Source organism: Balaenoptera musculus, chromosome X (genome assembly GCF_009873245.2).
Source record: "Balaenoptera musculus isolate JJ_BM4_2016_0621 chromosome X, mBalMus1.pri.v3, whole genome shotgun sequence".
NCBI classification, from domain to species: Eukaryota; Metazoa; Chordata; class Mammalia; order Artiodactyla; family Balaenopteridae; genus Balaenoptera; species Balaenoptera musculus.
In genome coordinates this window covers 60,664,954-60,689,603 of record NC_045806.1, presented here as the reverse complement: position 1 = coordinate 60,689,603, position 24,650 = coordinate 60,664,954, and the positions used below count along the sequence as shown (strand labels likewise).

At 43.4% G+C, this 24,650-nt stretch overlaps 1 protein-coding gene across 2 annotated transcripts in view; it reads right to left on the bottom strand.

The window, feature by feature from the left end:
- Positions 1–24,264, bottom strand: part of SLC16A2 (solute carrier family 16 member 2) — a 117,128-nt gene extending 92,864 nt beyond the window's left edge. The window contains exon 1 of one of the 2 annotated variants that reach the window (XM_036840849.1): positions 23,635–24,264. In XM_036840849.1, coding sequence (XP_036696744.1) covers positions 23,635–24,070 — 436 coding nt within the window. In that variant the 5' untranslated portion in view covers positions 24,071–24,264. The remainder of the gene's footprint in view (positions 1–23,634) is intronic. The other variant, XM_036840850.1, reaches the window with a different exon arrangement.
- Between the last annotated feature and the right edge of the window lie 386 nt (positions 24,265–24,650).

Here is a 24,650-nt window from a genome sequence, read left to right as displayed (position 1 = left end):
TGGGAATGACCAACATCAGAGACGCCTAGATGGTATCTTGAGAAGGCACCTTTACCTGCAAAATTCCTGAATGAGTAATGCTAAACTCCCTTGGGCTCACTTGGGGTTACATTAGCTTACTAGACAGATAACAAGAAGAGCAAATGCTTATATGTGCCGGTAAAAGTACTTACTATGTGCCAGACACTGTTCTGAGATATATATAACTCACTTAACAACCCTACTGGTAAGTACTCTTGTTATCCTCCCTTACGCATGACGAACTAGTGGCACAGAGAGGTTAAGTACCTTGCCTAAGGACACACAGCTGGTAAATGGTGGAGCCAGGAATTACCCAGGCAGTTTGGCTCCAGGGTCAGTCAGTGCTCACTCAAGAGGACTCCAAGAAAGGAGGACTCTCAGTGGTACTTTTCCCATAAGACACGAACTCCCTTTTAAAAAAATAAAGCTAAGATTTTAAAAAAGTGATCTTAAAGTAGAGAATATTCAGGAAAGATGTCCAGGCATGTTGACTCAGCATATCATAATCTGTCCCACCAAATCTCAGTTTCACATTGAGGTACTTGCTCACTTGTGCACACATGCTCTCTCTTTGCCTCTCTTGGGTGGAATTCTTCAAGGAGATAGGATAGAGACCATGGGATAGCTACCATTTCCAAAACTCATCTTTCCTCAAATCAGGGAGGATCAGTTTTCAATTTTCATCAGAGAAGTTGTTCTCTTACACTCACTGTCTCACCATTCCTTATAACCTCTGACCCCTTGCCAGGAAGCACCCAAGACCTCTTTGGTTTATAGAAACCGTTGGTTCTAAGCACCACTAAGTTTCTAGGAGGTCCAGCGTTTTCATTGCTTAAGTGGAGAAATCAAGGCCCAGAAAGGGGAAGGGACTTGTCAAGGTCACAAAGACAGTAGCAGAGCCAGAAGCAGAAATTGGCTCTCCTGACTCCCAGTCCAGGGCTCTTTCTTGATCCCAGCCAGCAGGCCTTAGCTATGCCCAGATCCTTCCTTCCATGACACTTATTGCTGTCCCCCTTAGCTTTTTGACTCTCAATTTGTTTCAGGCTGCTATCAAGTTTAGGAAAAACTGTTCCAGGTTTCAGGGAGCTCCTACATCTCTGCCCCCATGAAACATGGAATTGGGAGACCTGGTTTCTAGTCTCAGCTCTGCTACATATTAAGTATATGAGACGTTGGGCCACTCACTTGCCCTCAGTCTGCTCTCCATTTTCTGCAACTGTAAAATGGGAATATGGTTCTCTACACAGCCCTTCCCTGCCATGAACTTTTCCTTAACTAACACAAACCACATTGACTTTTCATTTTCCAGAACCCCTCAACATACCACTTGTTGTGATCAAAGAAGTTGGCACACAATGAGATTCAACTGAGTATTTTATTTCATAACTGTCTCTGTTGCAAGGATAAACATCAATTAAGATGTAAACTACAAATGTACCACACACAGAAGGGATTATTATCACTCAATTGTCTCCCCCTCTTCTGGGGCTCATAGCATCAGACCTGTTTGGGACTCAGGGTGAGGGGCTGAGAGCTGCTGCCACTTCTGCTCTCAGGCCCTTTATCCCTCTTCTTGGACCTCATACCCTTTTCTCTAAATGTCCTCAGTATTTTCCTCTCCTCCTTCCCTTCCACTCCACTCCACCTGCTGGGTCAGGGACTTCCAGAGGGCAAAGACCCAGACATTGAGTAACAACCAAACTATCCAATTCTCAACCTTCAGCCGACCACTGCCCAATTCATAGGCTCCTCTCCACTTAGCTAAGTCCCTTTTCAAGTTACAACTCTACCAGCAAAACTTCATTGATTCCTCTGGCCCTCACATTCGTCTCTCCTTTTCCACATCACCACACCAAAATTGCATTCAATTTTATATATACATAATTTTGCTACCTAGCAGTGATCTGTGGTTGTTTGGTATGTTATGTCTTCTCAAAGAAATTATAAACTTCTTGAGGAACACCTGTCCTTCTCTTGTTCATCCAAGGTCCAGCCTCCTAACACATAATAAACACCTATTGACTTGAATTGAACCAACATCAATTGAATTGAAGATGGAGAGTATGGGGAAGGCTTGTGAGCAAGGAGTGAACTATTTACTGAACACTTAGTATGTGTTAGGCTGTATGCTAGATGCTTTATATGCCTCCTCTCATTTACTCTCCACACCAATAATGACAGATGTTATTATTATCCCTATTTTACACATGAGAAAACTCAGACTTCAAGAAGTTAAAACCTTTGTCAAGGCCAGCCATATGGTGAGTATTTGAATCTAGTGCTGTTTGATTCCAAAGCCTATATTCAAAGAGTGGCTACAGCTTGAATGCTTATTAGCAAAGTGCTGAATAAGTAAATTATGACATACCCATATAATGGAACACTGTGCAGTTATAAAAAAAAAGAGTGAGGATTTTATACACTTAATGTGTAATAATATCCAAGATATATTTTGAAGTATAAAAGGCAAGGTGGAGGATAATGGGAATTAAAGGCTACCATTGTGTTTTTAAAATAGGATGTATACACACATACACAAATGCTTGTACATATACAGAATATCTCTGGAAGGACACCCCAGATAACACTGGTGGCCTCTAGGGAGGGGAACAAGGTAGGCACAAGATAGTGTAGGAGAGACGCTTTTTACCATCATACCTCTTGAATTCTGTCTCAGATTAAATAAATAAAATTACATTTATTACAACACAATACAATCTCTTTCCACAAAGTAGTGCCTGGGGATTAACTTTAGAAAAGTTCAGGGAAAGATGAAGGGGGCAGGATGCCAGTTATTGAACTGGGGAACCCCCAAGGTGCCAAAAGGCCCACCCCTTACACCCATTCCCCAACTCCTCTTATAAACCAACCTTCACTACAATCATCTACCTATAATACTGATTGAGGTTACATCTTTCCAGATCTCAGTTCTCTCCCTGTAAAATGGGAACCAAATGGTTAGGAATAGGTAGTCTCTAAAATGCCTTCCAGTTCACACATTTAAATAACTGAAAGTCAGGATGGTATGTCCTAGTATATTTGAAATATTAGTCTCAAAGAAGGACTTGGGGATTTTGTTTTGTTGTTTACAACAAGAAAGAAAAACATTTTCATTGTGAAATGGTATAAACATTTGTCTACTAAATGGTATTAATGGAGGCTCCATAAGTGTTCACTGAAATGCTGTTCAAAACTGCTATTGCAGAGAAACCAAGATGGAGGAGGAGTAGGAGGACGTGGACGTCATCTTTACACAAATGCATCAAGAATACATCTACAGATGGAACAATTCTCACAGAACACCAGCTGAAAACTAGCAGAAGACCTTGGACAATGGAAAGGACAATAAAGATCCTCGCATAACCAGGTAGGACAAAAGAAAGAAGGAAGAAAGAAGAAGAGAGGAAGCAGTAAGGGATCTGCACCCCTGGGGGGTAGCTGAAACAGAGGAGAGGTTCCCACATCTGGGGAAGCCCCCTCACCAATGGGGAAATCAGTCGGGACAGAAGGGGAGCATCTGAGGCTGTAAGAGGAGGATGAAATGGCCAGTCTGTGGCAGACAGGACAGAGTGAGACCTACACAGACAGTCCGTGCCACAGCCCTGTGCACCCCAGACTGGAACGTGTGTCCACCAGTGCACACAGGGGCTGAGAGCTGGAACGTGGGAATTGGAGAGCAAACCCGGGGGGAGGACTGCAGTTGGCTGTGAGGAGACAGCCTGAGGGGACCGGAGGGAGGAAATCCATAACTAGGAATGCTTGTGGAGGAAACCCAGACTGCCACAGAAGCAAGGCGCCACTGTTGAGTGATGTGCAGGGGGTGGAGCCGCCATTGCAACCTCTCTCTCCCCACGCGCCAGCCCCCAGCCCTGCCAGGTGCTAGGAAAATCCCCCACCAGGGCTAACTTTCTCGCACCTGCCACCAGGCACTGAGAAAAGTCCCCACCAGGGCTGACCTTCTCACACCTGATGTCAGGTGCTAGGAAAGGCTCCCACTAAGGCCAGATCTCTCATGCCCATGGTCACCAGCTTCCCCACACACCTGTTGCTGCCAGGGCCCCTGTGACCCAGGCATTTCATGCCATCTCCATGCCCTGTCCTCACCAGGGCAGACCCAAGTGCTCCAGGACAGCCTCAGGAGCAGAGTCCTGTGGGTGGCCCACACGCAGAGGTGGGGCCATAGCTGATCCCCAGGGCGGGGCGACTAGGAAGAGGAACGAAAATCTTTCCATGCGGTAGCACAAGCTGCAGATTAAATCCCCACGATCGGCTTGGTAATATCTTGCATCTATGGAATATCTGAATGGACAATGAGTGGTCCCAAAACTGAAACCAGTCTAGCCCTAGCAGCTATGGACTTTGGGGACTAGTATATGCAGGAGTTATGCCAGGTCAGAGTCTGAGCTGCCCCCACAGTGCCCACAAAGGGACCAGAGACCTACCTAGAGGTTTTGGAGGGCTTCCTGGGGAGGTGGAGGTTGACTGTGACTCACGGTGGGGCAAGGACACTGACAGCTGAAACCCCAGGAAAATATAATTATTACTATTTCTTTTTATGTTTTGTCTTGTTATGTTGTTGTTTTTTATTATTTTTTTAAATTTTAGTTTTTTAAATTTTTAATATATTTTTTATTTTTTTATATTTCTATGTCTATGTTGCTTCTTTTGTTGTTCTGTATTTTTTCCTTGTTTTTTTAACTTCCTTTGTTCTATTTTGTTTAGCTTTTTTTCCTTTGTTCTATTTGTTCTTACCTTTTTTTAATCTTTTTTTTGTGCTTGTACTGTTTTCTTTGCTGTTTCCTTCAGTTGCCATTGTGCTTTTGTTTTGTTTTTTATTTTTTGTTTTTGTTAGTTTTGTTTTTAATTGTTTGATTTCATTTTGGGATTCTTTTGTTTGTCTGGTTATTCTCTTGTTTTTTGTTTTCTCTGTTTTTGTTTCTTATCGTGTGTGTGTGTGTTTGTTTTTGTTTGTTTGTCTGTTTCTGTTTGTTAGGTTTTGCTTTTACCTTTGTCTGGGGTTCTGTTTGTCTGTTCATTTGATTGTCTGTGTTTAATTGTTGCTGTCACTGTTTGCTTGATTTTGTCTTTGCTATTGTCTTGGGTTTTGTATGTCTGTTTGTTTTCATCGTGCCCTTTTTTTCCTTTTATTTTTTTGCCATTTCTGCCAAGCCGTGTGGCTTGCAGGGTTTTGGTTCCCAGGCCAGGGGTTGGGCTTGAGCCTCTGGGGTAGGAGTGCCGAGTCCAGGATGCTGGAACACCAGAGAATTCCTGACCCCAGGGAATGTTAATCAGTGAGAACTCTCCCAGAGGTCTCCATCTCAACTCCAAGACCCAGTTCCACTCAACTGCCTGCAGGTTTCAGTGCTGAATGCCGCACGCCAAATGACAAGCGAGACAAGAACACAAACCCAACAATCAGCAGACAGGCTGCTTAAAGTGATATTAAGCCCACAGACACCCCAAGACACACAACCTGATGCAGCTCTGCCCATAAGAGGCCAAAGGTCCAGCGCCACACACCAGAATGCAGGCACCAGTCCCTCCCACCAGGAAGCCTACACAAGCCACTGGAACAACCTCATCCAATGGGGGCAGACACCAGAAGCAAGAGGAATTATGACCCTACAGCCTGCAGAGAGGAGATCTCAAACACAGAAAGTTAGACAAAATGAGAAGACAGAGAAATATGTTGCAGACGAAGGAACAAGGTAAAAACCCATAAGACCAAATAAATAAAGAGGAAATAGGCAGTCTACCTAAAAAAGAATTCAGAGTAATGACAGTACAGATGATCCAAAATCTTGGAAATAGAATGGAGAAAACAGAAGAAAAGTTTAATAAGGACCTAGAAGAACTAAAGAACAAACTGTGATGAACAACACAATAAGTGAAATTAAAAATACACCAAAAGGGCTGTCCTTTGGTCTTTTTTAAGGTTTCCTTTGCTGTGCAAAAGCTTTTAAGTTTCATTAGGTCCCATTTGTTTATTTTTATTATTTCCATTTCTCTAGGAGGTGGGACAAAAAGGATCTTGCTGTGATTTATGTCATAGAGTGTTCTACCTATGTTTTACTCTAAGAGTTTTATAGTGTCTGGCCTTACATTTAGGTCTTTAATCCATTTTGAGTTTACTTTTGTGTATGGTGTTAGGGAGTGCTCTAATTTCATTCTTTTACAAGTAGCTGTCCAGTTTGACCAGCACCACTTGTTGAAGAAGCTATCTTTTCTCCATTGTATATTCTTGCCTCCTTTATAAAAGATAAGGTGACCATATGTGCATGGATTTATCTCTGGGTTTCTATCCTATTCCACTGATCTATATTTCTGTTTTTGTGTCAGTACCATACTGTCTTGATTACTGTAGCTTTGTAGTATAGTCTGAACTCAGGGAGCCTGATTCCTCCAGCTCCGTTTTTCTTTCTCAAAATTCCTTTGGCTATTTGGGGTCTTTTGTGTTTCCATACAAATTGTGAAATTTTTTCTTCTAGTTCTGTGGAAAATGCCATTGGTAGTTTGATAGGGATTGCACTGAGTCTGTAGATTTCTTTGAGTAGTATAGTCATTTTCACAATGTTGATTCTTCCAATCCAAGAACATGGTATGTCTCTCCATCTGTTTGTATCATCTTTAATTTCTTTCATCAGTATCTTACAGTTTTCTGCATACAGGTCTTTTGTCTCCTTAGGTAGGTTTATTCCTTGGTATTTTATTCTTTTTGTTGAAAAGGTAAATAGGAGTGTTTCCTTAATTTCTCTTTCAGATTTTTCATCCTTAGTATACAGGACTGCACGAGATTTCTGTGCATTAATTTTGTACCCTGCTACACTACCAAATTCATTTATTAGCTCTAGTAGTTTTCTGGTAGCATGTTTAGGATTCTCTATGTATAGAAGCATGTCATCTGCAAACAGTGACAGATTTATTTCTTCTTTTGAATTGGATTCCTTTTATTTCCTTTTCTTCTCTGATTGCTGTGGCTAAAACTTCCAAAACTAAGTTGAGTAAGAGTGGTGAGAGTGGGCAACCTTGTCTTGTTCCTGATCTTAGAGTAAATGGTTTCAGCTTTTCACCATTGAGAATGACGTTGGCTGTGGGTCTGTCATATATGGGCTTTATTACGTTGAGGTAGGTTCCCTCTATGCCCACTTTCTGGAGAGCTTTTATCATAAATTGGTGTTGAACTTTGTCAAAAGCTTTTTCTGCATGTATTGAGATGATCATATGGTTTTTATTCTTCAATTTGTTAATATGGTGTATCACATTGATTGATTTGCATATATTGAAGAATCCTTGCATCACTGGGATAAACCCCACTTGATCATGGTGTATGATCCTTTTAATGTGCTGTTGGATTCTGTTTGGTAATATTTTGTTGAGGATATTTGCATCTATGTTCATCAGTGATATTGGCCTGTAGTTTTCTTTCTTTGTGACATCTTTGTCTGGTTTTGGTATCAGGGTGACGGTGGCCTTGTAGAATGAGTTTGGGAGTGTTCCTCCCTCTGCTATATTTTGGAAGAGTTTGAGAAGGATAGGTGTCAGCACTTCTCTAAATGTTTGATAGAATTAGCCTGTGAAGCCATCTGGTGCTGGGCTTTTGTTTGTTGGAAGATTTTTAATCACAGTTTCAATATCAGTACTTGTGATTGGTCTGTTTATATTTTCTATTTCTTTCTGGTTCAGTCTTGGAAGGTTGTGCTTTTCTAAGAATTTGTCCACTTCTTCCAGGTTGTCCATTATATTGGCATATAGTTGCTTGCAGTAATCTCTAACGATCCTTTGTATTTCTGCAGTGTCAGCTGTTACTTCTCCTTTTTCATTTCTAATTCTGTTGATTTGAGTCTTCTCCCTTTTTTTCTTGATGAGTCTGGCTAATGGTTTATCAATTTTGTTTATCCTCTCAAAGAACCAGCTTTTAGTTTTATTGATCTTTGCTATTGTTTCATTTATTTTTCATTTATTTCTGATCTGATCTTTATGATTTCTTTCCTTCTGCTAACTTTGGTTTTTTGTTTGGTTGCTTCTTTTTCTTTCTCTGATTGCTTTAGGTATAAGTTTAGGTTGTTTATTTGAGATTTTTCTTATTTCTTGAGGTAGGATTGTATTGTTATAGACTTCCCTCTGAGAACTGCTTTTGTTGCATCCATAGGTTTTGGGTCGTCGTGTTTTCGTTGCCATTTGTTTCTAGGTATTTTTTGATTTCCACTTTGATTTCTTCAGTGATCTCTTTGTTATTTAGTAGCATATTGTTTAGCCTCCATGTGTTTGTATTTTATAGTTTTTTCCTGCAATTGATATTTATTCTCATAGTGTTGTGGTCGGAAAAGGTACTTGATACAGTTTCAATTTCCTTAAATTTACCAAGGCTTGATTTGTGACCCAAGATATTTTCAAATGAAGCAACTGACAAAGGATTAATCTCCAAAATATACAAGCAGCTCATGCAGCTCAATATCAAAAAAACAAACAACCCAATCCAAAAATGGGCAGAAGACCTAAATAGACATTTCTCCAAAGAAGATATACAGATTGCCAACAAACACATGAAAGGATGCTCAACATCACTAATCATTAGAGAAATGCAAGTCAAAACTATAATGAGGTATCACCTCACACCGGTCAGAATGGCCATCATCAAAAAATCTACAAACAATAAACGCTGGAGAGGGTGTGAAGAAAAGGGAAGCCTCTTGCACTGTTGGTGGGAACGTAAATTGATACAGCCACTATGGAGAACAGTATGGAGGTTCCTTAAAAAACTAAAAATAGAAGTACCATGTGACCTGCAATCCCAGTCCTGGGCAAATACCCTGAGAAAACCATAATTCAAAAAGAGTCATGTACCACCATAACATTCATTGCAGCTCTATTTACAATACTCAGGACATGGAAGCAACCTAAGTGTCCACTGACAGATGAATGGATAAAGAAGATGTGACACATATATACAACAGAATATTACTCAGCCATAAAAAGAAACGAAATTGAGTTATTTGTAGTGAGTTGGATGGACCTAGAGTCTGTCATACAGAGTGAAGTAAGTCAGAAAGAGAAAAACAAATACCATAGGCTAACACATATATACGGAATCTAAAAAAAAAAAAAGGTTATGAAGAACCTAGGGGCAGGACAGGAATAAAGACGCAGACCTACTAGAGCATGGACTTGAGGACATGGGGAGGGGGAAGGGTAAGCTGGGACGAAATGAGAGAGTAGCATTGACATATATACACTACCAAATGTAAAATAGATAACTAGTGGGAAGCAGCTGCATAGCACAGGGAGATCAGCTTGGTGACTTATGACCACCTAGAGGGGTGGGTTAGGGAGGGTGGGAGGGAGACGCAAGAGGGAGGGTATATGGGGATATATGTATACATGTAGCTGATTCACTTTGTTATACAGCAGAAACTAATGCAACATTGGAAAGCAATTAAACTCCAATAAAGATGTTTAAAAAATACACTATAAGGAATCAATAGCAGAATAACTGAGGCAGAAGAACAGTTAAGTGAGTTGGAAGATAGAATGGTGGAAATCACTGCCACAGAGCAGAATAAAGAATAAAGAATGAAAAGAATTGAGGACCATCTCAGAGACCTCTGGGACAACATTAAACACACCAACATTCAAATTATAGGGGTTCCAGAAAAAAAAGAGAAATAGAAAGGGTCTTTGAAAATATTTGAAGAGTTTATAGTCGAAAACTTCCCTAACATGGGAAAGGAAATAGTAAGTCAAGTCCAGGAAGTGTAGAGAGTCCCATACAGGATAAAACCAAGAAGAAACAATGCTGAGACACATATTAATCAAACTATCAAAAATTAAATACAAAGAAAAAATATTAAAAGAAGCAAGGGAAACCAACATATAACATACAAGAGAACACCCAGAAGGTTATCAGCTGATCTTTCAGCAGAAACTCTACAGGCCAGAGGAGTGGCAGGATATATTTAAAGTCATGAAAAGGAAAAATCTACAACCAAGATTACTCTACCCAGCAAGGATCTCATTCAGATTCAATGGAGAAATCAAAAGTTTTACAGGCAAGCAAAAGCTAAGAGAATACAGCACCACCAGACCAGCTTTGCAACAAATGCTAAAATAACTTCTCTAGTCAGGAAACACAAGTGAAGAAAAGGACCTACAAAAAGAAACCCAAGGGCTTCCCTGGTGGCGCAGTGGTTGAGAATCTGCCTGCCAATGCAGGGGACACGGGTTCGAGCCCTGGTCTGGGAAGATCCCACATGCCGCGGAGCAACTGGGCCCGTGAGCCACAACTACTGAGCCTGCGCGTCTGGAGCCTGTGCTCTGCAACAAGAGAGCCCACGATAGTGAGAGGCCCGCGCACCACGATGAAGAGTGGCCCCCGCTTGCCACAACTAGAGAAAGCCCTCGCACAGAAACAAAGACCCAACACAGTCAAAAATAAATAAATAAATAAATAAATAAATAAATAAAAAAAAAAAAAAAAAAAAAAAAAACCCAAAACAATTAAGAAAATGGTAATAGGAACAAACATATCAATAATTACCTTAAATGTAAATGGATTAAAGGCTCCAACCAAAAGACACAGACTGGCTTAATGAATACAAAAACAAGACCTGTATATATGTTGTCTATAAGAGATCCACTTCAGACCTGGGAACACATACAGACTGAAAGTGAGGGGATGGCAAAAGATATTCCATGCAAGTGGAAATCAAAAGAGAGTTGGAGTAGCAATACACATATCAGATAAAATAGACTTTAAAATAAAGAGTGTCACAAGAGACAAGGAAGGATACTACATAATGAACAAGGGATCAATCCAAGAAGAAGATATAAAAATTGTAAATATTTATGCACCCAACATAGGAGCACCTCAATACATAAGGCAAATGCTAATAGCCATAAAATGGGAAATCGACAGTACCACAATAATAGTGGGGGACTTTAACTCTCCAATTACACCAATGGATAGATCATGCAGACAGAAAATTAATAAGGAAACACAAGCCTTAAATGACACATTAGACCAGATAGACTTAATTGATATTTCTGGGACATTCCATCCGAAAGCAACAGAATACAGTTTCTTCTCAAGTGCGCATGGAACATTCTACAGGGTAGATCACATCTTGGGTCTCAAAGCAAGCATCAGTAATTTAAGAAAATTGAAATCATATCAAGCATCTTTTCCAACCACAATGTTATGAGACTAGAAATCAATTACAGGAAAAAAAACTCTAAAAAACACAAACACATGGAGGCTAAACAATACGTTATTAAATAACGAAGAGCTCACTGAAGCTATCAAAGAGGAAATCAAAAAATACCTAGAAGCAAATGACAATGAAAACACGACAACCCGAAACCTATAGGATTCAGCAAAAGCAGTCCTAAGAAGGAAGTTTAAACCAATACAATCCTACGTCAAGAAACAAGAAAAATCTCAAATAAATAACCTAACCTTAAACCTAAAGCAACTAGAGAAAGAAGACCAAATAAAACCCAAAGTTATTAGAAGAAATCATAAAGATCATAGCAGAAATAAATGAAATAGAAACAAAGAAAACAATAGCAAAGATCAATAAAACTAAAAGCTGGGTCTTTGAGAAGATACACAAAATTGATAAACCTTTAGCTAGACTCATCAAGATAAAAAGGGAGATTTTAATTTCAATAAAATTAGAAATGAAACTAAATGAAATTAGAAACGAAATTAGAAACGAAAAAGAAGTTACAACTGACACCACAGAAATACAAAGGATCATAAGAGACTCTTACGGGCGACTATATGCCTATAAAATGGACAACCTGGGAGAAATGGACAAATTCTTAGAAATGTACAACCTTCCAATACTGAACCAGGAAGAAACAGAAAATATGAACAGACCAATCACAAGTAATGAAATTGAAACTGTGATTAAAAACCTTCCAACAGGGCTTCCCTGGTGGCGCAGTGGTTGAGAATCTGCCTGCCAATGCAGGGGACACGGGTTCGAGCCCTGGTCTGGGAAGATCCCACATGCCACGGAGCAACTGGGCCCGTGAGCCACAATTACTGAGCCTGCGCGTCTGGAGCCTGTGCTCCGCAACAAGAGAGGCCGCGATGGTGAGAGGCCCGCGCACCGCGATGAAGAGTGGTCCCCACTTGCCGCAACTAGAGAAAGCCCTTGCACAGAAACGAAGACTCAACACAGTCATAAATAAATAAATAAAAGAACGTGAATTTCTTTAAAAAAAAAAAAAAAAAAACCTTCCAACAAACAAAAGTCCAGGACCAGATGGCTTCACCAGCGAATTTTATCAAACGTTTAGAGAAGAGCTAATACCTATCCTTCTCAAGCTCTTCCAAAAAATTGCAGAGGGAGGAACATTCCCAAACTCATTCTACAAGGCCACCATCACCCTGATACCAGAACCAGACAAAGATGTCACAAAAAAGAAAACTACAGGCCAATTTCACTGATGAACATAGACGCAAAAATCCTCAACATAACACTAGCAAAGAGAATCCAACAACACATTAAAAGGATCATACACCATGATCAAGTGGGATTTATCCCAGGGATGCAAGGAATTTTTAATATTTGCAAATAAATCAGTGTGATACACCACATCAACAAATTGAAGAACAAAAACCATATGATCATCTCAATAGATGCAGAAAAAGCTTTTGACAAAATTCAACACCCATTTATGATAAAAACTCTCCAGAAAGTGGGCATACAGGGAACCTACCTCAATATAATAAAGGCTATATATGACCAAACCCACAGCAAACATTATTCTCAATGGTGAAAAACTGAAAGCATTTCCTCTAAAATCAGGAACAAGACAAGGGTCCCTACTTTTGCCACTATTATTCAACATAGTTTTGGAAGTCATAGCCATGGTAATTAGAGAAGAAAAAGAAATAAAAGGAATCCAAATTGGCAAAGAAGAAGTACAACTGTCACTGTTTGGAGATGACATGATACTATACATAGAAAATCCTAACGATGCCACCAGAAAATTACTAAAGCTCATCAATGAATCTGGTAAAGTTGCAGGATACAAAATTAATACACAGAAATTCCTTGCAATCCTATACACTAACAACAAAAGATCAGAAACATATATTAAGGAAACAATCCCATTTACCATTGCAATGAAGAGAATAAAATGCCTAGGAATAAATCTACCTAAGGAGGCAAAAGGCCTATATGCAGAAAAATATAAGATACTGATGAAAGAAATCAAAGACAACACAAACAGATGGGAAGTTATACCATGTTCTTGGATTGGAAAAATCAGTACTGTGAAAATGACTATACTACCAAAAGCAATCTACAGATTCAATGCAATCCCTATCAAATTACCAATGGCATTTTTCACAGAACTAGAACAAAAATTTTACAATTTGTATGGAAACACAAAAGACCTCGTATAGCAAAAGCAATCTTGAGAATAAAAAGAAAAAGAGCTGGAGGAATCAGGTTCCCTGACTTCAGACTATACTACAGGACTAGAGTAATCAAGACACTATGGTACTGACACAAAAACAGAAATACAGATCAATGCAAGAGGATAGAGAGTCCAGAGATAAACCCAAGCACCTATGGTCACCTAATCTATGACACGAGAGGCAAGAATGTACAATGGAGAAAAGACAGCCTCTTCAATAAGTGGTGCTGGGAAAACTGGACAGCTACATATAAAAGAATGAAATTAGAACACTCCCTAACACCATACACAAAAATAAACTCAAAATGGATTAAAGACCTAAATGTAAGGCCAGACACTATAAAACTCTTAGAGGAAAACAGAGGCAGAACACTCTGATATAAATCACAGCAAGATCTTTTTTGACCCACCTCCTAGAGTAATGAGAATAAAAACAAAAATAAAGAAATGGGACCTAATTAAACTTAAAGCTTTTGCACAGCAAAGGAAACCATAAACAAGACGAAATGACAACCCTCAGGATGGGAGAAAATACTTGCAAACGAAGCAGCTGACAAAGGATTAATCTCCCAAATATACAAACAGCTCATGCAGCTCAATATCAAAAATACGAACAACCCAATCCAAAAATGGGTGGAAGACCTAAATAGACATTTCTCTAAGGAAGACATACAGATGGCCAATGAACAGATGAAGAAATGCTCAACATCACTAATTATTAGAGAAATGTAAATCAAAACTACAATGAGATATCACCTCACCCCAGTCAGAATAGCCATCATCACAAAATCTACAAACAATAAATGCTGGAGAGGGTGTGCAGAAAAGGGAACCCTCTTGCACTGTTGGTGGGAATGTAAATTGATACAGCTACTATGGAAAGCAGTATGGAGGTTCCTTAAAAAGCTAAAAATAGAACTACCATGTGACCCAGCAATCCCACTACTGGGCATATACCCTTAGAAAACCATAATTCAAGAAGATGCATGCACCCATTGTTCATTGCAGCACTATTTACAGTAACTGGGACATGGGAGAAACCTAAATGTCCATCAACAGAGAAATGGATAAAGAAGATGTGGTATATATATATACAATGGAATATTACTCGGCCATAAAAAGGAATTAAATTGGGTCATTTGTAGAGACATGGATGGACCTAGAGACTGTCATACATAGTGAAGTAAGTCAGAAAGAGAAAAACAAATACCATATATTAACGCATATATGTGGAATCTGAAAAAATTGGTATAGACAATCTTATTTACAAAGCAGAAATAGGTACAAAGTTGGGGGGGGGGTGAATTGGGAGATTGCGATTGACACATATATACTATTGATACTATGTATAAAATAGATAACAAATGATAACCTAGTGTATAGCAAGGGAACTCTACCTAGTGCTCTCTGCTGATCTAAATGGGAAGGAAATCCAGAAAAGAGGGGATGTATGTATACATATAGCTGATTCACTTTGCTGTACAGCAGAAACTAACAGTTTTAAAGCAACTATACTCCAATAAAAATTTTAAAAAAAACAAAAAAACCTGCTGTTGCAGTCCTCCTCCAGGCCTCTGGCTTTCTGTGGCCTCTGTTCTCTGGGGCTATCCTGTTTAGAACATAAGGAAATTGGCCCACTCCGAAACTGAATACAAAGGAGCAAGGCCCCTTCTTTGCTTAATGTCCCCTGGCCCAGACCTTCTGACCCTAAATATCCCTTTCCTTCTTCTCACTACCTGCAGGAGAACAGAGACTCTGTGAGAGACCCTCGGGAGGAAGCGACACCCTAACTCCACCCACCATCTGCCCCCAATGCGTAGCAATTCCTATTTAAAAACTCAGTCCTTGACTCAAAGGGAGGTTTGTGAGCTCCTGCCAAGAGCTGTAAATATTTCAACATGCCTTGTTTCCTTGAATGTATATGACCTGGGATCTGGCCCCTCCTCTCCCTGGGCTCCTAGAGAATTGAGGAACAAAGAAAACACAGCCAGTCCTTAGCTACAGGATACCCGGGTAATACTGCAGAAGAATACAGAGGAGAGATGGGGAAGAGATGGCGTGGGGAGGTGGAAGGTGGGGAGGAGGGGTTGATTCCTCTTCCAGAAATATTTAGAGAAAGGTGTAGCAGCTCACTTTCTAGGAGCTGGAAAAGGTTACTGGATGATGATGATGATGATGATAATAATAATAATAATACCAACCCCTTCACAATTTACAAATGTCTTTCACATACAGAATCTCATGTGACCCTTCATAGTCCTATAAAAGTAAATGCTGTCAATCTCACTATGAAGATGAGAACACTGAAGCCTTGAAAGGTTATGTGACTTATTCAGGCTAACCAACTAAAAAGAGACAGTTTCTCTGGCCCTTTTTTGGACCCAAGGACCATGGACTCTGGGTAGAGTAAGATGGGTGGTTAGAAGAGTATGTCATGTATCACAAGACTGTGAGACTTTTGTTTACTAAACCCTTTCTTGGTCATCTCTTTTTATCCCTTAGTCATAAGGATGCCCTGAGGCTACAGGAATGGAAAAACTCTGCAGCAGTCTTCCTTGGTAGCTGCGCCTCTCCCATCTTTAGTATGTATTAGGTGATATCTAAAGGCAGGAGTTCTGGTCTCATACTCTCTGGGTTCAAATCTTGGCTCTGCTATTATTTGCTATATGAGCTAAGCAAGCTACTTAACTTCTGTGCATCTTTCTCTTTATCTGTGAAATGGAGGAAATAATAGTACCTACCTCATAGAGTTGTTCAGAATTTAAATGGGTTGGTACATGTAAAGTGCTTAACATAATGCCTAGCACAGAATTAATTGCTAAATGCTAAATAAATGTTAGCAATTTCTATTGTTATTATTACTATTATTATTATTATTATTATTAGGGTGCTTGATGGAAGCAAGAAGCTAAATGTCAAAGAAATAACACTGTGGAAGAGCAGCTATCACTAGGCTGTCTGCTTCATGTCTTTTCTCCCGTAATAGGGAAAGCTTATAGGGAGTCATCTCCATACTTCTACCCAGTCCTCTTGGGATCAGTGGCAACCCCACATGAGGGGCATGGGTGATGAACAGAAGGAGAGTTCTTTTCTTTGTGAGAAGCTCAGTTACCTAAACAAGTGACTGAACTTGTGACCGGAGTCTCATAGGCACCATGTTCTAAGCAACTGTGCTAACTGGCCCAGAGAGACATCACACACCCAGCTATACACACGTACACACAGGTCTGGACACATGGGTGCATGCACATACCCTTCCAGCCTGGGTAAGAAGGTGGGTGGACAGATCCACAGGATAAATTAGACAAGGAGACTGTGTGGGGACTGCTAGTTTAGTGACATTTCCTTTCCTTTTTTCCCCTTCAGCTGCATGGAAGCAGGGAAGCAACTAACCTGGGAGTTTCACTTCCTCCCTCTCCATCCTCACTGAAAGCACTTTTGACTCTAGTTAGGACATGGGTGTCTGTCTCCTCCCCCCTCTGACTCCTCTACAATCAATTCTGCAGTATTTTTTGGCAAGAAGAGAGATGATAGGGGCTCAAAATAGAATGAAGAGCTCTATTCTATCGAGAACCCCTGAAGCTACTGAAAACCAATCTGAAGTCTCTGGAAGTTCAGTTGGCTGAGGAATTGAGGGACAACAATAGTGAGGATTTGAAGAGAAAGGGTGCAACTGACCAGGACATTTGTTGAATACTATTGAGTAAGACCTGCTACAATGTTATCTCTTTGACTGGGGTCCTGGGGCTGTGAAAAAAGGAGGTGTGGAAATGATGAAAAGGGTTTCATAGCAGCTATCTTACTGCAAAAATCCAGAGGTGATAGCTTCTACACTCTTGAGTGCTTCACAGGAAGTCACCCTTCCCCAAGAAAGTGGAGAATAAGAGAGGAGAAAGGGGAAAAGGGAAAAGATACTTCCACAGGATGTGTGGGAATGGGCCTGAGATCCAGTCTGGAGTGAGGCCTGTACAACATCCAAACCCCAGTTGTTCCTCTAATTGAATGAGGGAAAGAAGAAGAGAGAACAATACTGGGAGCAAAGGGATGGCATATGAGCAGAGGTATTACAGATGCACTGTGAAAATAGGAGGAGCCAAGAAAATGTGTGGTTGGGACAGCCAGTTTTAGTCCTTCTTCTACCAACCCCAGAAAAAAGCAAGCAAGAGAATAGAGAAAGACAAGACTTCCAGGGTGAAGAAGCATGTACTTCCTCAAGCCACCCAAGCAGGCCACATTCCCTACCCACAAAATAAGTGCCAAGTGATTTCACATTAGTAATCACAGTACCTTGACTTCAAGGCAAATGATTAAACATCCCTAGGCTTAGTCCTCTGTTACCCTTAAAACGGGAGAGGGCTGGAGTATCCTAAACCCTCTTCCCAATAACCTTTGAATACCAAGAGGGATGCAGGATAAGGAGAGGATGGAAGCAGAAAGAAACTTACAATAAATGTTTCCAAGCCCCACTGTTGGGGAGTTGCAAAGAGTCCATGCCAAGAGGTACAATCCAGGCTGGCCATATTCTCTCCATCACTCTTACCTAACAAGTTTCCCAATCTGGGCCCTTCGCACTAGTCCCCCACAACCCCTACAGAAGCTTCTGTTGCATTAAACCTAATTCTGTAAACAGATGAGAAAAGACTTTTTTCAGATAGAATACTCATAATCCATGGCTTGAGGTGTAGAGTGTGTATGTGTGTGTGTGTGTGTGTGTGTGTGTGTGTTTTATGAGTAAAGATTTTTCTCTAAGGTTAACTCATTCAATCCCAGGTGAAATAATTCCTTTCAAAACAGGAAATCCCACTCCATCTTTCACACACTCTGAAAAGAGTAAATGATTCTTTCTTTTCAAAATGCAATAAAACAAAAAGATGTTGATGGGAAAAGCAGCATACCCTCCTGGGAAACTGGTCTGCTCAAAAGGTCCAGATGACATCCTTTATATATTTCTGTAAATGTTGATAGTCCGTTTGTTTACTCTTCATGGCACTGCAGGAAATATTTCCAAAGCAACTATAAATTCAGGGAAAAGGAGAGAGAGCTCTGTGCCTGCTACTTCAGTAGCCACACTCTCAGCTAAGCCCTGAGTGAAGCTGAAGTTGCCCAGAAATTGTGGATACTCAATATGGCCTTCTCTAGGATGGCAAGCAGCAGCTCTCTCATACCCACTACAAGGCAGCAGCCCTTAGCCAGCTATAAAGATGCCCTGTCTGAAGCCTCCTGAAGGAAAACACTGTATTGCACTTAGGAATCTTGGTTTACTCTTCTATCCTGAAGTAACAGCAAACCAAGATCATACTAACCATGCATTTCTGAGAAATGAGAATGAGCTGTGGAAAATTAAGTTTCAGGAGAGGGGTCCAAACTGAGGCTTAAGGGAATGCTTGAAGTTTAATGCTTTTTAGAAACAGGCTCAAATGCTGGGAAACAGCAGCATACAGAACTACTCTGCTAGCCTGCAGCAGGCCAAGTTGAGGGAATTCTCTTGGAGGCCCAATTCTATGCTAAGCAGGACATTCTGGGAGAAGCATTGTGGATGTGAAGTTGCCTTTACACACTGGGTTAAAAAAAAAGTGGATCTTTTCAACCACATCAGTACATATGAGTTAGCCCCATAGTCTTTTAATACACATGGAGAAATGATGTCTACAAGGTTTTCCATTGCTTTCCCAATCTCCTCCCAACCCATCCACACCCTCATTCAGGCAGATTAACATATTTCCATTTGTCTGAATGAGTCAAAATTTATGCCAAGTGAATAGTAAAGAATAAAATATCACATAATTTTAGAAGGATAGAACAGCAGAGCTAAGAAGTTTATCTAGTCAAACCCTTTCACTTTACAGATAGATAAACTGAGGTACAGAGAGGTAAAGTGCCTGCTCAAAGTCACAGAGCAAGTCAGGGGCACAAGTTGTTTAGCTCCTAGTCACTGCCTAGTTGGTATTACTGAGATCACCAGCCCATTGGGATCCAGATTTAGACTTAGAATGAGCACTCGAGGCTACTGGACAGTGAGCCAGGGATCCAACTTCAATTGGCTACTCCAGCTCAAACAAGCATCCCCCTAGTTGGCTTCCAAGTACCCCAACCTCTCCTCCTCATCCCCTCCGGTATGAGTCAAGGTCTCAGTTTTGGACCTAGCTTGGTTGGAGAGGAGTCAGAGGAGTGACTTGAAAGATGCCTGGCCAATGGCCCTGTGGCCTAAAGCGCCATAGCAGGCTCTGAGCCAACCTTCTCTGGACAGTAAGCAAAAGCCTTCAGCCAAAGGCAAGACATTGGCAGATTTGCTCAAAAGATACCTGGCTCTCAAAGTCAGCAATTTAGTGGTGAGCCCAGTGAGACACTGAACTAAGCAATGAAAGCCCCTAAAATGGGGAAGAGAAAGATAGCTTAAACTGTCCCTGGCCCCATCTATCTTTGGGACTCTTTGCCCAAAGGCAGATTGTATCATTTATCCCATGCCTAGAAAATTCTGTCTCCATCAGAGTGGCCCATGAGCTTGAACTATCTTGTGCCCAATAATGAACCTTCCTGACCATTATTACCCCTTTCCCCAGGTGGTGAGAGACATAGCCCCACACTCCTCACCTGGGAGCCTACAAGGGTCATGCTTATAAACTGCCCAGGAAAAGATGCCTCCCATCATATTTTATGGCTCAGTGCTAGACTGGCAGTCAAGGTGGAAAGTGCAGGGTACTGGGTTTACTCTGGAACACCTTCAAAAAGACCTAAGCTTGGAGCCAATGTTAAAAACTCTGACTTGTTCTGCCTTGTCTTCTGGACCCCCAACCCTAACCTTGCCCCAGCTCCAACTCATTTAGGGTTCCAGTAATGATCTGAGGCCTGCAATCAATGCTACCTTGCTCTTTCTTTCCTCCAAAATGCTCCCCTCTCATGCCAGGAAGCCATGATATACTTTCCACCAAATTGTTGGGTTGCCCATGTCCTGTCTGCTGCTTGGTCTGGGTTGGGGGAGCTCCCAAATTTCCCACAAGCTCTACAAAAGTATAGGCTCATTCCTCTCTTGATTTTTTCCATTTTTCCCTAAATCGGACCTTGGTCACTTGCCTCCATCTCAAGAACCTTTTGTCTGCCAGTCATCCCAGGCCTAAGGCCCAGGGAAAGTTGGTTTCCTTTTCAAAATGGGTGAAGAGAAAGGACAAGATACACTGCCACCATAGAATTGTATGCACCACAGAGTTCACAAAGACTGGACATTGCATGCTCTAGAATGGCCTGCATTCCACTTCCCTTCTACTCTCCATGGTTTTTTCACATGACCAGAGACCCCTCTGATGTGGAGTTAGCCCCCAGACATCAAAACAACCTTTCTCTGGGGCACCCTCACAATAGTCCCAGTCATCTGCAGAGCCTTAGACCCATTAAGCCAATCAGCACAGCTTTAGGACTGTGAAGATATTAGGCCTAGCCAACGAGAATTTGGGTTGTGGGGTGCTTCCAAATATTAAATTCATAGATTTCTAGAGATGTAAGGCATGTCAGACATTAATAGAAATGGACAATGCACCAACCTCCTTGACTGTGGGAGTGTATATTCTGTGTTCCTCAGAATGGCTATTGGGCAAACACTGGCTGACAAACAGCAAGCTTCTACTGGCTTATGCTATCCCTTTGAGACACCAGTGCTGTGGCATAGGTAGCTGAGAAATTTTGAGTAAACGGCAGAAAGTGTGTGGAGACAGAGGCACATTTGGAATCTCAGGACCTGAATGGTTGCTTGGGAAAGCTGAGGGGCTCAAAAAAGGTAGTGGTGAGGATGAGATTTTCTAGGAACTCAGGAGTGTAGTGGGGTGTTCCTGACTTTTTAAAAATAAAAATTGAGGTGTTTCCCAGAGCCTCCAGTATCAAAAATAACTTTCATGAATTCAAGACACATACAGCAAGGACCCAAGCCAAAGTAGTCTGTGACCCTGGGGACATACCAAATTCCTTTCTATCCTTTCCTGACCTATACTCACCATAATTTAAACTGGTAACCCCAGCCCCTCAATGGACCTAGTCTGTGTCAGAACACACACCAGCCACACCTCTGCACAGCTCACTGCTACCACCCCCTTCCCAGCTGCACTGTGAGGTCTTGACCGGAAAGTCTCAGCCAGCCCTCCCCCTGAGTCCCCTATGATCACCTACTTTGAAGTTTGTTCCCCAGCAGTGAACCTCTTCCTGGTAAAATAGTGTTTTTTTCAAGTTTTATTACACACTCCTAAGGCCCCAGCTCTAGGCCTGCTCACATCACATGAATGCCAGGGCCTAGCTTCAGCCCATCCCCCATTACCTCCCATGAAGTTTTACCCAGACTTTGCCACTGACCCCGAAGGCCAACAGCCTGCCTTTAACCACAGGGCAATGCTCAGCAGGTGCCCTCCAAGGTAACCTAGGCAACAGCCAGAGGCCCTACACTGGCTTCCTTCCCAAGAGCCCCTGAACTGCATCAAAGCAGGGAAAATGTAGTCCCAGGGGTGAGTGTGACAGTGACCTTCCGCCCAAATGTTGTTCCACACAGTCAGGGACCCCCTCCACTCAGGCGTCAACGCAGCCTGGGCAGTCCTGAGATTGCCTTGGACAGCCATTGCCGCACACTTGAACTTTCAAGTGGGGCCCCGCACACTAGAACGCCAATGGATCACAAGGTCAGAGGCACCAAGAGTCCCAAAACCTCTTAAAGGGCAGCCTAGCAAACTAAAAAAAGAAAAAAAGAAAAAAAAAAAAGAAAAAAAAGAGTCCTTGGTTGAGAGCCGTAGGAGAGGCTCTCTAAGGGCCCAGGGAATCCACAGGTGGATGCCCCCAGAATTCAAGGCTTCTATTCACTAAATGATCCCCAGGCTCCCTCAAAGAGCAGCAGAAGTACGTGTTTGGGGGTGGCGAGAGGAGGGAACCCTTCAGTCCCAGGGCAACACTTATTCTGAGCTGCGTTTTAAAAAGCCACGTATTCTAAGCTGCAAACTTGCGGCGGGTCTCGAGTGGAGCTGTCCTGAGGAGCCACAAGAGGGAGTGAGCCTTGAGGAAGACGGCATCCCAAGCCCCTCGGCTCGCTCTCGAGACTCCTCATGAGAACGGCTGAGGGGCTTCGCCGGCAGCTTGCCGAGAAAGCGGGATGGCTACTTTGACTTCTCCGAGTCCACAGGCAGGCTCAACGGGAGGAGCGCACAAGCCTGTGGTCCTGTGGCCGCGGGCCTGAAGAGCGAGAACTATGCCCCCAGCCCTGCTTGTCTTAGGGAAGAAGACCAAGTCAGCACCACACGAAGGCAGGAGGGGTGGAGGCCGGCATTCCGGCTAAAGACTAACGAGGCACCCAGCGGATAGCGGAGAGGCGCGGGGCGCCAGGCAGGGCAAGGCTGAGATTGGGGGCGGTGCGAAGTGAGCCTCAGGGCCCAGTCTGCCAGCCGCCACACGCCTCTCTGGCAGGAGACCGCGGAGACTGCCTCCCTGCCTGCTTTGGGGTTCAGCTCAGAGGGCACAGAGATCCGCTCGCTCCCTCAGAGTGGCAGAGGACGGCCGGGCCCGGTTGGGCCGTAACCACGGCGGGCAAATAGACGCGCGCACACCCCCCACTCGCACTCCTTCCCTCCCTTCCTCTCTCTCCTGCAGATACACACGCCTGCCATGTGTTAGAGTCTTCGCTCAGTCACCAGGATTCCTAAAGTGTTTTTGACAGAAAACACCTCCGCTCCCCGTACAGGAACAGGGGCTGCTGCGGAGATCTGCGGTACAGTGTTTCTCTCAAAGTCCTCCCAACCTCCAAACTCTCTCCTCTCTCCATGTCTTCGCACTCCACCCACCCCCCCAAAATAACCAAAAAACAAAAAAACCACAACAACATTCTGCAACTATTTTCCCCCAGTACACACGCTCAGAGTACTTTAAACAAACCCGAAAGGTGCGTCTGGATATGTCCCAGAGCAAAAAAGTTCATTCCTTGCGTATGATCAACGAAGGTCCCAGGTCCCACCCCCGGGACTTCTTGCGCCTAGTCTCCACAGCCGAGGCTGCCCAGAGCCCGGCAACCGGCGCTCTAGCAGCGCCACGGGCAAGGGGCAAGGGGGAGGAGTCCAAGCGGCGCGCTAGAGGGGTGCCTCGGACCAGGAGGTATAGGATCGGCGGCAGCCGGAGCGGACACCCTTGCCTAGAATGCCAGGTGGGGCGCGCGGAGCCGCTCACCTGCTTGGAACTCCACTTGGCGATTTTTCTCTCTTTCCTCCTGCAGCAACATGGAGTAGAGAATCCCGAAGGAGTTCTGGATGCCAAAGATGGAGCCGTTGCACCAGGTGGCAGCGAAGACCACCATCCAGCCGAAGCCACCTTCGGGGGGCTGGAAGCCGCGCGCGGTGCCGCGGGTCTCCACGGTGGGCGTGGGCTCGGGTTCGTGCACCGGCTCAGGCTCAAACTCCAGCTCCGGCAGTGGTGCAGGGTCCGGTAAGGGCTGGGGCTCCGGCTGGGGCTCTGGCTGGGGCTCGGGTGGGGGTACTGGCACGGGCTCGGGCTCCGGCTCCGGCTCCGGCTCTGGCTCGGGGCTACCCACCCGCTCCTGCTGTTCCTGGTCTGCCTCCCGCCAGGGCCCCTTAGCTTCCTCGCTCGCCGGGCTTTGCAGCGCCATCGCGGCCGGGGGACTGTGGCTGCTCGGGCCGGAGGAGCCGCTGTGTGGCTGGTACTTGTTTCTGCTGCTGCTGCTCCAAGCGCTGCTACTGCTGCCTCCTCCTCCCGGCTCCGCGCCCCAGCTGGCCAGCCTGTCCCGAGACAGACGGTCCCTCGAGCCCTCTCCTCCTCCTCCCCCATCCCCCCTCCTCCTCTCCCCATGTCATCTCTCTCCTCCCCCTCCTCCTCCTCTCCCTTCCCCCCAACCTCTTCCTCCCTCAACAGGCAGCCGCTACAGCCTCTCTCTTCTCCCCAGCCCTTCCTCCTCCTCCTCATACTCGCCTACCTACTCAATCCGCAGCTGTCTCCCTCAACTCCCTTTCCAAACTACTGAATCCTGTTCTCCTTGTCCAGAAGCCCAGTAGAGGGATAGTTAAAATGGAAAAACGAGAGCATAAACTATCCTGTTCCTCTGCCCTCTCCTCCCTGCAGGCTCCAAACGAGCATTGATCAACCCAGAACCCCCAGGGAAGACCCTGCCTGTCCTTTGCTCCCACTCTCTCCTTTCTCACAAGTAGCCTGGAACTGGGGTGGCCCCAGAG